At 47.2% G+C, this 14,600-nt stretch overlaps 1 protein-coding gene across 1 annotated transcript; it reads left to right on the top strand.

The window, feature by feature from the left end:
• Window positions 1–206: 206 nt before the first annotated feature.
• Window positions 207–12,685, top strand: FAM207A (family with sequence similarity 207 member A). The gene is made up of 4 exons (XM_030454261.1): window positions 207–239; window positions 4,134–4,287; window positions 9,660–9,728; window positions 12,088–12,685. Exons 1-4 carry the CDS (start codon window positions 209–211, stop codon window positions 12,212–12,214), a joined length of 381 nt encoding a protein of 126 aa, XP_030310121.1. The 5' UTR covers window positions 207–208; the 3' UTR covers window positions 12,215–12,685.
• Window positions 12,686–14,600: the final 1,915 nt, after the last annotated feature.

The following is a 14,600-nucleotide window of genomic DNA, read 5'->3' as shown; positions in this document are numbered from 1 at the left end:
GCCTAGAAGTTGGGATGTGGTATAGCCCCCAGTCTGCCTGACCTTCCAGCAGGTTCAAAAGCATTAAGGATTTAACAAAATATTATAGACTGTTCTGTCTTTTGGAAGTATTCAGCACTGAATCTGTGTGCATGAGCCAGGCTCCATCTCATGTCTCTCTTCTCCTCTAGGTTTAGAAGAAAAAACAGTTCTTTCCAAGAAAGAAAAAATGAAGCTGAGAAAAGAAAGATGGCTACAGAGTAAGTACTGCTCCAAAGCATGGGGCTGCCATGGGCATCACTGCTCGTGGCTCTGTTGGGTTTCTGTGTAGGGAGTGTGTGTGGGGGGGTGTGGGGTAGTGCCTGGGGAGGCTGAATGCTTCTTGGAAACCTTCAGATCTGCATCCCAGCACATAGAAAGAGGTCCCAGATACCATTCTTAGTGCTTAGCACTGAAATTGAGTCATTGCCCCAAACCTGCTTTTGATCTTTATCCATATGTAATGTGACTACATAAAACCTTTATTCATCCAGATAGGATATTGTGATCATGTGGGTTTAGCATGTTTATCTATCTTCTAAAGTTCTGCTACAGATACAACCAGTATATAGTAGAGCCCCTTCTCCCTGAGGAGCTGCAGGGACAGGGGGCAGCCAGAAGCTGAGCCCCCAGCACCCCCCAGCTAATCCCAAGGCTTTGTGGTGAAAGCCTGCAGTGAGCCCTCCTGCCCTTCAGTCTCTGGATGCTGCTGATTGTGTTACTGCTCTTTCTCATGGGCCACAGGTCAATGAACCCACTTACCAGACAGTCTGGCCTTTCTTGGGGCTGTGAAGTATGAGCTGAACAAAAGCAGCCTGTGGCAGAAAGGCTTCTGTTTCCTGTGGGAAGTGTCTGTATTTTTGCATTGAGTATCTTGGCACAGTCAGAGATGATGCTGTGCTACTCGCTGTAGTAAAGGGTTTCCTCTTGCCACCTGGAGCTGTTCTCAGGACAGGCTTTTCCCTTTACACCTTCTTGCCCAACAGCTGCTGGCAAACTGTGTTTGGGGCTGAGGAATGTGGCTTTCTGCTGCACCATATGCTCTCAGCTTCTAAGCTGAAGTCCATCAACCTGAGATTTCACCCATAGCACTGAAGATATCTCTGCTCTTACATAAAAAGCTGATAATTTTAACACCCTGAATATGAAGGAAACCTCTGTCACCAACTAACAGTTTCCAAATGCCTTTGACACCTCCAACCCTGGGTGTCCCTATTGGGCACAAAGCACAGATGGCTTTGTTAATTTCTGGCCTGCCAGCTGCAATTCCTAAAGGTGTCTCCTTGTCTGTTACTGTTGTGGGAACAGAGGAGGGCACTGATGGAGCACAGCTGAACTTTGCCTCTCCTGACATCAGGACTGGTAGCAGGTGTCATGGAGGAAGGCATGTCCTCAGCAGCAGTGTGACAGAACCCACAGTAACAGGGGTGCAGACTTGTGACTTCTGCAAATAACAGAGGGCATGATCCTGTAGCTAGGTGACAGTGCTGCTCTCATAGTTGAAGAAGCAGCCCAGGAGCAGGATCCCTACAGTGTCTTAATACCTTTGTGTTGCCTTTGTAGCATCAGTCTTTTTCAAGATCATGTATGTTATTTGGACTCTCCTCTTCCCTTGGCTCTGAATTATGAAGCTGAAGGAAAACAAATTAATTGCAGAGACTTTGCTTTGGTTAGAACACCCAGATAAAAAAAAACCTCAGACCAAATTACCTCTGTCTTAGAAGATACTAGGTATTAGAAGTACCTAAATTGCTGTCCTTCTTGACAACCCCAATAAACCTGGAGCCACCTGGGAAATACCAATATTCCCTAGCAAATGCTTTGCCAAGGGTAGCAAGTACCCAGGGATTTCTGTAAGAAGAGTCAGCAAGTACCAGGTGTGCAGCTTGCTATTGGAAAAAAATTGAATAGCTGGAAAGAGCCTATATAAACATCAGTAAAGAAACATTGTTAGTATAAGTATTAGCTGATGGAGCAAAGTAAACTGGTGTTTCCAGAGATGGTGATTTTTAAATGAGATGGGCATTACAACATTGTGACCTTCAGGAGCTGGAGTCAAGCACTGATTTTTATCTGGTGCAGAAAACTGCCATTTCTTTGTGGGTTTTGCAGCCTTTGCCTGCTCCACTCACCCCCTGAAAGAGAAGCCAGCTTGGATTGCTGAAGCTGTTATCATTACATGTCTGTTTTCCCAAGAGTTTGTTGTTTCTTCTTGTCCCAGGGCTGTTTTTGTGACACTGGATACCAAGACCCTGGGAAATAAAGTTCAGCCTAGTAGTGCAAACACAAAACTTGGAGATTTCTTCCATTCCAATAAATCATCTCAGGAGAGACTAGAGAGGGAAAATAATTATGCAATCCTTCAGACACTGGAAGTATGCACATTTAAAAATACATATATCGCATGGCTCCTCAGACGAACAAGACTTCATAGGAAAAGAATTTGGGAAGTTTGTGCAGAATCAGGTGTCTGAAAATTTTGAGCACATACTGTTTATGAAAGCACTGAAGTAGTCATCAGCTTCATAAAGCCAGACCAAAAAAAGAAGTGATGGAGAGCAGAAAGCTGTGTTCTTGGCAGGGATTGCTGTGAGGAGAAGCATTTACAATCCAGATTTGTCACAAACATCCATGTACAGCAAAATTTCAGTTGGTGAAAAACTGTTGCTCTTCAACTTGGCTGAGTTGGGAAGCAAACAAGACAAAGAAATTAAAGGAGGCAGCAGCTGGCTAGGGAATTAGACTTCTGCTTTCTTGAATGTGGGCAACAGGATTAGACCCAGAATTGTCTGAAGTATCTGGAGTGGGACTGGCTGATTTTGTGTTCCCACCAGCAATACTTGTGCTGATTTAGTCTTGCTTCTGTGGCCATGATTCTTTGGAAGCCACTGACCTCCTTGTATTGCCATTTTAGCTCCACTGCTGCTGGCAGTGTGCTCCATCATGTCCAGACAAGGAGTTTTTAGCTTGGTGCTCTTTGAGGAATATGCTCTTTGTCTCAGGCAATAAGCATGAGCCTGTTCCTCTACTGAGTGCACATGGAGGAGGAGGGGTCCTCCATCGTGTACCCCACAGCACTGGTACCCTGGTGAGTGCTGGGGCAATGCAGAGGGCTTCCAAACCCAGAAGTCACTTAACAGAAGTGAACAGGTAGTTCCTGGACTCCCCTGAGCCTTATCTGTTTCTCGTAACGTCATCAAGGGACTCCTGGGACAGGTTGGGGCAGTTTGGAACTCAGCTGAAGTTTTATAGGAATTCTGGGCTTTTATGGGCTGTCTTGGAGGAGAATGTGTTCTGCTGGGGCTTACTCTGGAGGCTTTTGTAAGGCTTGGGCAGCTGAGGGACCTCTTTCTACCTCAGGGCATTTTGAGGACTGAAGCAGAAGCCACCTTCCATGGCAAGAATGGAAACTGCCATAATATTTGTAGACTTTTATGTGTCCTCAGCTCAGCCTTAGTCAATGCTACTGCAGGGAGACTGGTGAACACTGTCTCAAGGCAAAGCCAGCTGCCTCTGCCAGCTGGGGCAGTGCTTTTCTGAGGGTGCAGTTTATCCAGCATCTGCCTGCTTGGAATGAGTCATGAAGGTGGGACCTTGACTTGCTCCAAACTAAGTAAACAACTGAAATTAAGTCCATCTTTTTTGTTTGTGCTAGGAGACCGTTGTTTTGTCCCAAAAGCAAAGCAGAGATAAGACTGTTTAATGCCACCTGTGGAGCTGAGTGTATTTAGTTTCTCACTTCCCCCCTTAGTTCTCTCCCCCAAATCCATGCAGTGTCAGCGTGGGCTTTTTTCTACCCCAAAACTCCTGTGCAACATTGCTGTGAGCAACAAACAGCCTCATGTGCTGCCATGCAAGGGATGGGAGCAGTTCAGACAGGATCAGTTTGGGCATTTCACTTCCTATTTCAAATGTCAGAAGAGATCTATAGCTACAAGCAGACACAGCAAGGGAGGGAACTACCCAGCTGCAGTATTTCCAGTCTTTCCCTGGTTTAAATCACTCCTAGCCTCTTGTTCTTCTAGATGGTGAAGCAGAGGATGAATTTCCTAGCCTAGGGGTTATGTCTTGCAAACGCTTCCCCTTTCTTCAGCAATCTTTTCTTTCTGATTCAGAAATAGAAAATGTGAAGCTAGCCAAGCAGAAGCAAAAAGCCGAAGCAAAGCGGAAAGCAACACCTGTGGTGGGAGACATGCAGCCTTTGATGGAAGCCCTCCCTGAGCTCTCTGACCTCACCATGGGTGGCAGGGGCAGAAAGCCCGCCAAGAGGTATGTGCCATTTAGGGATTTCTTCCCTTCTTCCTTGTAGCTAGAGGCCAGGCAAACTTGGTGCCAATGGCCAGAACAGGGCCTCGTTCACTTTGCCTGTTATGCGCTTCACTCGCTCCAAGAAAAAAGCTTAAACATATCTTCTGAATCCACAGCTGGGAGAGAAACTATTGCTCAGGTGATGCTTGGCATGAGACAGGCTGAGAGCAACCAGATGTCCTGAGAGCTGCAGAAGTGACACGCAAGTGTCCAGAGTGTAAATACTGCTGAGCTCCCCTGTGAATCTGAACTTGTGGTGTATTTTTAATGATGAAAATTGTCCTCAATGTAACTATCAGGAAATGATGTTTGACTCGGTAAGAAAAATCCTGTCTCTACTAGCAAATTATTCTGCAGCATTAAAAAAGGGGGAAAATTCTGGTTTTGTGAGTGACAAAGATGAGGATGATGGCTTGCCCAAGTTCACACAACTCCAGGGGGATAGAGGGGAGTGGGTCTAGAAAGCCAGGGTCCAGAGCACAGTACTGCCTGATAGGTTTTTTGTATTTCCTTCCCTTGTGAGTCTTTAGGCATGTTGCAGCCTGCTGTTCTACTCTTCCAGACCTCCAAGCTTTCTCCTGAGGCTGCTCAAACCTTTTGAGCAGAGCTTTATGCTCTGGCCAGACTCCTTGTTCACCCCATTTGCTCAGAATGTGACTTTAGACAAGAGCAGAAAGATGGTGTTTCCTTTCCCTTTATTGTACTGAAAGAGAAGGACTGTTCCTGGTCCTCTCACATCCTTACCAGCTGTAAGTGTCAGTTCTGGTTGCCCTTATGTTTTCTCTTTTTTAATGCAGTGCTCTGCCTCACCATCTGGTCAGTGTTGCAGCTGCTTTTGCATCTTCCACTGCAGAATAAAAGCATTTTGTGTGCTCCATGAATGCTTGCCCTCCTCTCCAGTTGCTCTGTAGGGGTTGGGACTAGAAACTTGTTTTGACCATAATAAGAAAGTATTTGAATTAGAGAACAGACAAGAAGGCAGCTGTCTGGCAAAGCACCCTATTCTTTGGTTGCAGATCAAGCCTGGAGATATCATGAACATTCCTGTTGACTTGCTGGATGCCCCAAAAATAAACTCTCACGCAGGTGGGACACCCACCTACTGTGCATGGTTGAGTTGGCAGTTCCCTGTGCTTCTTGAAAGCCACTCCTCAGAGGAACAGCAGCTATGAACCTTGCATGTAAGCATGGGAAAATATTTTCCTCCTTAACTAGGCTTCTAATTCTTTGAATAGCAATTTTTTTTCTTTTTTTCTTTTTTCTTTATACCATTCAGTCAGCCTGCCCTCTCTTCTAGTGCGAATGACCAGCAAAAGTACATGCAGAGTTTTGAGTTTTGCAGAGCACTGAGGGTTGGTTGGACAAAGCTCTGTTCCAGGGCTTAGCATGAACCTGAATAAATGACTTTACCCTCTTCCTGTGATGATGTGCCACAACCACACATGGCCTCTCACTCTTAAGTTGTGTTCAGGAGTCATCTCCCCCTCATAATTTCTCCCCTTAGAGGCTTAGCTGCTGTGCAGACGAGTGGCTTGCAGAAAGTACATGTAGGAGGGGTAGGACAGGTAGGGTGCTCTCTCTGGGTATTGCTTTTCTGTGTGGCTGCATGATCTTGTACAAACATATCCTGTGGCTGCAGCCTGCAGCTCTGGACCAGCTCAGTTTGAAGGGTCTGGTCTGGCACAGCTTCTGTGTGCAAGGTATGACTGGATAGGAGATAAAGGCAAAATAGGTTTGGGAATATAATTGTCTATAAAATCAAGTGTGATGTGGTTAGGCAGTAGTTCATCTTTTCTAGTCTGAGAAGTGAAGGACATCACAACACAGCTGGCAAGCAGCTGGTTCAGTGCAAGCAGGAGGCTGATTGCTCTGTGCAGCTGCTTGCTGCAGGATGTCATGGATGAGGGAAGCCTGTGGGTTTTGGTCAGACCTGATGAATCCAGTGAAGGTTTGGAGGCTCACTTCATGTGTATAAACTGCAGCTGGCACAAGGTCTCTGAACTGCACACACTGGAGAGGAGGTGAGTATAAGTCTTATCCCTCTCTGGCTATCTGCTGCTTCAAGACCAGAACACTGGCCAAAATGGTACTTCCAACTGCAGCAATCATTCTTCTCTTTTGTAGTCCACTTCATGGCAGGGGAATGTGTGGCACATGTCAGAGCACTCAGTGGTCTAGCATGAATCCAGAGATCCTTGGAGGGGCTCTCCAAACCCAGACCTTCTGTTGGGGTGTGACAGCCCTTCTCTCTCCTTCTGGAAGCCTGAGCTTGTACTCTGGTTATCACTTAATCTACAAGCCCCAGAGGGCCTGTGGCACAGCAGGGTAAAGCCCAGCCCTGGCTGAGAATTTTGGGGCTGTTCAGCACCATCTTTATTTAGCAGAGTGAAGGTGGGAGCTTGGCATGGACTGATGTCACCCAAACTGCCTGTGACATGCCAACCACAAAGCAGTCCCCATGGCCCTGACACAGATGTGCAGCAGTGCTGCTTCTTACCCTTGCTGGCTTGTGCCTTCCTGGGCTGCATGAGGATGTGTATGTGTGTGTGTGTGTTTGAAATAACCAGAGGAGGCTTTTACAGGATTTGAATCATTACATAAATGAAGGGTAATACTCTGGTGATTTGTCAGCATTATTAATAAAAGATTAGATTCTCCAGGAATTTGATCTCCTGCAGGGTAAAAGAGCATTACAGTGAGGTTTTTATTCCATTTTATAATGAATGAAGGCAATGAAGTGTAATGAAACAGGGCTACTAATGCTGTCCAAGTGAGCAGGCAGCGTGCTGGTGGTTTGGTGGGGGGAAATTCAGGCAGCAGCCTTTTGAACCTGTCCTGCTAGTGGGGCAGAGTGCTGTTGTGTGGAAATGAAAAGCCTTCAGAAGCACCCACCCCTTCCAAATAGTGGGGTGGCTGAAGGCAAAGGTGAGCTTGCACAGCCTGAAGAAGCCCTGTGTGCTTACGGGGTTTCTGCAGAAGAAGCTGTCCTATAGCCACAGCTTCTGGGGCACTTGGTCTTGTGTGGCCCAGGATGTTCTTTCTCTAGAGTCTTTTGTTTAAGCATCATCACCCTCTGCAGAGCATATTGTCTTTGAAGGGACTTTCATGGTGACCTGGTGGCACAGATGGATTTGGTAAGGCCCTGCTCTGGTGCTTGTGGGTTGCCATCTAATTTGACAAGGGGTTTCTTTGTTATTCTGTGAGCAATCCAGGCACACTGGGACAAGAAATCCTTCTTGTGCCAGCCAAACATTTTGACAGACATGAAGAGGGCAGAGATGTTTCCTGCTCTTTCTGTGTCTTGCAGTACCAGTGGGCACAGCAGTGTGACAGGAGCTGCTGAAAGCCCTGTAGCTGTTTGCTCTTGCTGATGGCTGTTCCTTGTGAGCTCTCAGGCCTGTTGTGTAACACCAGCAGTGCTGGGGTGACCTTGAGAGGGAGAGGAGCAGCATGCAGGCATTGATCTGCCTGGCTGCTGGTTGCTGCACAGGCTCTGTGCTGCAGAGGCTGCCTGACATATACCCATCTGCTTTGGGTTTTTACTGTATTGGCATGGAACCTTGATGCTGGGGGGCATGCTGGGCTGAGGACAATTCAGAAGGGATCAGGGCAGTGGTGAGAGCAGCCTGTCGTAGCTTGGACCCACCAGGATCTCCCTTGAGGAAAAATAAAATGGACCAGGATGGGGAGAGGGAAGGATGAGGAGGAGGAGCAGGAGCTGACTGAGTAGAGAGACATGGTGAGAGTGAGTGGGGTGAAGGAATATGAGGCCAGAGAGGAGAAGGAAAGGAAGAACAGGGAGGAAAAAAAGCAGAATAAAAGGATGGAAAGTTGGAGGTCAGAGAGGGATATAAGAAGAGGAGGTCACTGTGACTCTGCCAACAAGGTACCAGATTGTGTTATCTTGAAGAGAATGGGAGGGACCGTCAGTCTTTCCTTGGGAAAGCCAGTGGCACCTTGGGGAAATCAAGGAGGGGAGGCCCTGGCCCCCAGCACCCACCAGTAAGGGAATCCTCCTCCTTGAGCCATGCCTCAGCAGAGGGGTGGGAGGCAGACCCTCTGCCCACCTTGGGCTTCTGGGGCTTAGCCCCAGGGAGAATTGCTGAGGAGCTGCTCTGCAGAGGTAGACCCCCTTCCCCACTTTCCTCTCCTGTTTCCTTCTGTACTCCTGTGATCCTTCTCCTTTCCTTAATGTCTGGTTCTACTGGCAACTCCCCATGTGCACTTTCACGTCCCAAAAGCAGTCACTGCCCTTCCTGCATGTTCCTTTCTGGGACTCAGTGCTTGGTGTTGTGGTAAATCTCTGTTGCTGCCTGGCATTGGGCACCACATGCTTCCAGTATCCTGTGCAGGATGGGATTACACCTCTGGTCTCCTTGGACTTTGCCCAGGAATAATAATGGGTGCAGAGAGTGCAACCTGGCCTTGAACTCTTAAGAGGCATGGGGTAGCCATGGCTTCTCTGGCAACCTGATCCACTCTCTCACTACCTTCACGGTGAAGGATTTCACCTAATGTCTCATCTTCACCTAATCTCTGAAGAATGTCTCACCTAAATCTGCTCAGCTTGAAACCATTGCCCCTCGTCCTGTCACACCATGCCTTTGTACAAAGTCCCTCCCCAGCACTCCTGTAGCCTTCAGGTTACTGAAAGGCCACTACAAGGGCTCCCCAGAGCCTTCTCTTCTCCAGGCCAAACAACCCCAACTCTCTCAGCCTTTCTTCATGGCAGAGGTGCTCCAGCCCTCTGAGCATCTTTGTGGCCTCCTCTGGACTTGCTCCAGCAGCTCCATGTCCTTCCAGTGTTGGAAGCTTCAGCACACTTTATACACCCCAGCAGTACCACCACAGGACTTGGAGCAGGGCTAAGAGTTCCTTCTTCATGCTGAGTGATTGTGGTTCTGTCTCCTGATGCTGGATCTCTGCAGCATTAGCAGGGAACATGAGATATGGAGAAGTGATGTGTGCCTGGTGGTGAGGGGAAGTTCAGTGGGATCTTTTCTCTAAGCAATGGTATTGGTTTGACCTGGAGGTTAATGATATGTAGAAAGTGTTCTGAGTGTGGAGCAGCTCATAATTTTTCTTTAGTGCATTTACCTCCTGCCCATCCTGTCCTGGCTTCTGAGCTGCTCTCAGTGTGTGATGAAAGGAGTTTTCATGCCCATTACTCCCTGACTATGGCAATAATTGCCTTTCAGGACAACTTCCATGTAGGACAATTACCTGTACTTTCTGGGAAAGCAGATGCAGAATCTCTGGACACCATTTGCACAGTAACTGCTAAATTACTGCGTCTCTATAACACTCACTCCTTTTGTTTCTTCTCTCCACAGCCATGTAAAAGCAAAGGCAGAACCAGCAGACTTCTGTCTGATGAAACAAGCTCAGAAACACCGCCTCCTGTAAGTACCCATTTATCTGAGAGTCTGGTCCCTGCTGAGCAGTACTGAGTGGCTGAGACTGGAAAGCTGACCTCTGCAGGTCAGCTGGTCCAACCCTCCTGTTCAGTCAGAGTCACCTAGGGCTGGTTGCCCAGCACCATGTCTATGTTGCTTTTGAATATCTCCAAGGACAGAGATCATGCAAGCTCTCTAGGCAACCCATTTCACTCCTGCACATGTGAAGACCCTGGGAGAAGTGGCAGCTTTGATTTTTATTTTTTTTTTTCCCTTTTATGTAACACAGGATGTTTGTGGGTATCCTCCTGTCTTAGTCCCTACCAGACTAAGTTCTAAATTGACTCGGCTTGCTTCTGCCTCTACCCCATGTAAAATCTAAGCAAAGAGAGCACAAGAAACTACATCTCCTTTTAAGAGTTCACTTTCCCTGCCTTATTTAAAGAAAGTGAAGTCTTTGGCCTGCTTTCTTTGGTCTGTGGGGTTTCAGGACAAACTCATAGCAACGTCATCTTGTTCTTCCTGGGCACAGTTGTAATTTCATACCAGGTGAGAATTGCTGCACTCTGTCCCTCTGTGCAGCACAGATGATGTGATTATCAATCAAGTGATGCATCCTTTGTCTCAAAGTGCTGAGTTGGAGCAGCAACATCTGGCTGTGGCTGAGTCTCTCAGGACACCAGGCCCTCATAGCTATAGATGATACCCTTGGAGAAATCTTCCTATGGCTGTGTAGAGCTCTTGGACTTAAGCATGGCATCAGGAGCTACAGCTGCTCTGTTAAAACACCTCTGGGATGCTAACTTACATGCAGTAAGCTGTCCAGTGGCATCTGCCAAACCTTTTCTTGTAAAGTGAAGCATTAACTAATTGAATAATTCCTGGGATTGGTCTGAGCACACCTTGATCCTCTTGATATTTTATACTACCACCACTGGGCATCAGTAATGTCATTTCTCCTCAGCACAGCTCTTCTGGAGCTAGGCACTGTCATCTGGAAGTGTTTGCTTTCCTGTTCCCAGAATTTGTCTGTTCTGAGCCATTCAACCTCAGGTCAGTTGGTCTGCAGACCCCAGCACTGCTCTCCAGCACAGTCACTGGAAATCCTTCTCTATCTGAAACTGCTCAGTGTCAATGCTGGGATGCCTTTCCTGGTCAGTTCAGCCTTTCTGGATGGGTCCATCCTCAGCTCATTGCAGAAGCCCAAGGGTCTTGACCCTGAGTGCCACCAGTGAGTGTCTCATGGCACTGGAACTCATGGATCAGGAACACTGCTTGAGAATGAACTTGAATACAGAACTAAATCCCAACAGGCAATCCCACCAGTCTTTCATGTTAGGAAGCTGCTGTTTCCTTGTGTGGCACTACACAAAACTGGACAGATGGCACTGAGCAGTAGCATCTGTCCTACCCTAGTCACCTGCAAAGTCTGTGCTTCTTGGGAGGAAGATGGAGATTTATTTTCCAGGATGTTAGTTGGGACTGGAAGTTCCCTAAGCCTCACCTTACTGCCCCAATTGTCACAAGCCAAGCTTCAGGTTTGACTTTCCTCTCTGTCCCTCTGGAAGGGGCAGGGATAGTGTTGAAGGGAAGAGCTGCAGGAGGGAACCAGCTGCATGCTGCAAGCTGAAGAGCACTCTGCTGATCAACAGCAGCTGCTGAGAACATGGAGATCTGTGTCCAGCTGGGCTGTGGAGACCCTGGCAGATGTCTGAGGGAGATGGGGGTGGGGGGGGGCTGCAATAGATGTGACTTATGTGAAAATGCACTGTTCTTTTTTGGTTTGTTTTTAAACTCCTGCTCTGTTCTTATTTCTTCCTGCTTTCTTGCTTTTTAAGACAAGACCATTTCCACAGCAACCACTTGTGACCAGGTGTGCAGAGGTAATTCTGCCATGCTCCTTCCGTGGTGTCTGACTAGTACTACAAATAGGATTGCTAAGCCTCTATATTGAGCACTAAAGAGTCAGTAGGTGAGCTCTCGAAAGCAGAATCTGCTTTTGTGCCAGTGCAATCTGAAGTACTTTTCATTCTTAATGATTTACTGGATCCCCACAGTCTCTTGTTTCTGGTCTGCTAGGGAAAAACTCTAAAAAATATTTTTTTTTCAAGAGTTGCTGGACACTAAAGTGATTGTTTCTCTGTGGCATGAGATCAAGTCTTTGGCTCCCATGAAGCTGGCAGCAATTTGAGCTTTGCCCTTGGGTAAATTAGGTTTATTTCTTGCACTATTTCTTTCTGAGGGTTTCACCGAGGATCATTTTATCTGCACAGAAACCCTGTGTACTTTATGAGATCTGTTCTTATCTGCTCAGTTCCTTTTGCACAAGGCACTTAGCATTTGTCTGTTGGTTTTCTTTCCTCAGAGAGGAGGAAGTGACTCGGTTTCACGAGGTCATCACTGATCCCACGTACAGAGCCAACCCCCTCATGGCCATCACTGAGCATCTCTCCAGGAGGCTGAGGCAGGAGGAAGAAGGTAAACCCCTCTAGGGTGTCAGCTGGCACAGGGGCTTCAGGCTGTAAAGGAGCACATCACTGACATGACCTCTTAGCCACTTCAGTCCTTGGAAACAGTTCAGCAGATGATTAAACCCAACAGTCCTGTTCTGTCTGCATGAATAATGCAGTTCTCTCCTGACAGTGGAGGCTGCTCCTTGGCCAGCAGCCTGCAGAGAGCAGGGTGTTCTGCAAGATCTTTGTGCAGACATTAAGCTCCCTGTGAAGTGTCTTGACACTTTCTCTCTTTGTGTGAGCCACAGCAGAGTGCCTGTTTTCTGTTTCCCTTCTCTTTCTGACAATTGCGAAAAGAGGTTCCCTACTGCTCTGTCGAGGTGGTTCAAGACCCCAAACCCTGGAGCCCAGAAGGATGTTGTAGATCTGTGTCAGAACAGATGCCGCTGTTCAGAGGCACTGTTTTATGTGAGAAATTTAGCTTTGGAATAAACACACTTTTGCACAGTTTGTCTGGCTCTTGTTTTGGTAAATACTAAGTGAAATATGGCCTTTTTCCCATCACTGGAAAAATTACTTAAAATAATGTGGGTTTTACTTAAAATAATGTAGGATGAACCACTAGGCTGATGCTGCAACATGCAACACATGAAATCATTGCAGACCATGTCTAACTCATAGATTTGCCTCCTTTCTACCTTGGAAGTGTGTGCTTTCCATGAGTGATGCTGATCCCTATGTTGTGTTCTCTGATCTGCCATCCTGATAGGAAGCATCCCAAAATGTGTCCTGGCTGTGGGCTGTGAACTCAGTTGCTCATTTATGTGTTTGGGCTTGAGAACCACTGAAGCTGGCAGAGATCTACACTTCTCCCAAACATCAGTTTTCACAAAATCCCGGGATTTTTCCTTGGGACAGCTGAAGGCAGGACTGTTCCCCATTTGAAATGATCTCAACTTGGCACCACAAATGTCAGTTCTGTCTTTTGAATTATACAAATAGTTTTTCTGATGCTTCTTAACCTGGGAAAATCACCCTGCCTATTTTGGGTTACCTGTGATGAGGAGCTGAGGCTTTTAATGAAGAAATTTACTCTGATTCCCCAACAGACCATGGAAGCTGCAGCTGCTCTTACCCAAGTTAGTGTCTAAAACCAGCTGCCATGGGAGTGGCAGGGACAAGAGGAAATTAACTCAAGTTGCACCAGGGGGGGTTAGATTGGATATTAGGAGAAGCTTCTTCCCTGAAAGGGCAATTTAACAATGGCACAAGCTGCCCAGGGAGGTGGTGTTACCAACCAACCATCCCTGGGGGTGTTAAAAAGCCTTGTAGACATGGTGCTGAGAGACATGGTTTAAGCACTGGACTCAGCAGAGTTGGTTTAGTGGTTGGTAGAGTTAGGTTATGGTTGGACTCAATGATCTTAAAGATCTTTTACAACTGGAACAATTCTGTGACCTTGATCATACCTGTTTCTTGCTTCACTGTTAATGCTGCTTTTTTTTCCTCCCCAGGCTGGCACTGTTGCAGAAAGGCATTTCTAACACCTGACTCTTAGCTGTGCAGATGTCATTGCTGATGCTGCTTGCTGTGTTGTTAGAAGAATGTCATTGTGCCACCTCAGCCCCAAAGGCCTGGGCAGGAGAATCCTGCTGGCAGAAGCCACAGACAGATGCTGTTGTGTGCTGTGGACCTCAGGCTCTGGGAAGCAGAAGGCTGTGGTGGGGTCAGACAGCTCCAAATACCCCTACCTTCTGGCTGGTTCCTGTTGGATCTCATGCCAGTGCCTGTTTCTTTTAGGCCATCTTGGATTTTGAGCTCTGAACATCAGCCCTAACTGCAGTCATGGGTCCCCTGCTCACGTTATCCAGGCTGAACAATCTATTGGAGAACTGGGCCTTGGACATGGAGACAGTGCACTAACAGCACCCCTGACCTCATGGCTCCCAGAAGCCCAAGATGTGACTAAGCCTTGGGCAAGGCTGAGGTTTTTTGGGTGGTTTTCTCCATAAACCTATTGTTTACTGCTTTACTCCATCTCAGTCTCCTGAGAAAGGTGCCAGCCTTGTGCTTAAATAGAGGGAGGGTGGGAACACATAGAGGGAAGGTGGAGACATCAAAGTTTGAAGGAGGATGGAGGTGGCTCCCATTCTTGGTGAGCAGGACACTCAGGAGAATTTTATCTGGAGGGCAGGAGAAGCAGAAGGCAGCTTAGGTGGTGTGTTGAAGGTCTTCTATTGCTTGTCTTCTGTAGTTTGCAGGAGCTTTCTTTTTGTCTTGTGGTTTTTAGATGATATATGGAAGATGAGTGGCCTGGCCTCACCCAGGAGCTCATCTGTACCCTCACATTTCTCTTGGCAGCAGTAGTGATGTGTTGGTCTGCACGGGCATAAGTTGCTGCTGTAGCTGGAGAGCAGCCACAGGC

This window comes from Calypte anna, chromosome 7, assembly GCF_003957555.1.
Source record: "Calypte anna isolate BGI_N300 chromosome 7, bCalAnn1_v1.p, whole genome shotgun sequence".
NCBI classification, from domain to species: domain Eukaryota; kingdom Metazoa; phylum Chordata; class Aves; order Apodiformes; family Trochilidae; genus Calypte; species Calypte anna.
The sequence above is the reverse complement of the archived record's forward strand: the minus strand, read 5'-3'. Positions and strand labels throughout refer to the sequence as shown.

What these genes read in the sequence shown, in the direction of transcription:
- FAM207A (XM_030454261.1), top strand. Translation starts at nt 209, where the DNA reads ATGAAGCTGAGAAAAGAAAGATGGCTACAGA. An exon ending in AAAAGAAAGATGGCTACAGA is followed by an intron (nt 240 to 4,133) that starts GTAAGTACTGCT and finishes TTTCTGATTCAG; the next exon opens with AAATAGAAAATGTGAAGCTA. An exon ending in GGCAGAAAGCCCGCCAAGAG is followed by an intron (nt 4,288 to 9,659) that starts GTATGTGCCATT and finishes TTCTCTCCACAG; the next exon opens with CCATGTAAAAGCAAAGGCAG.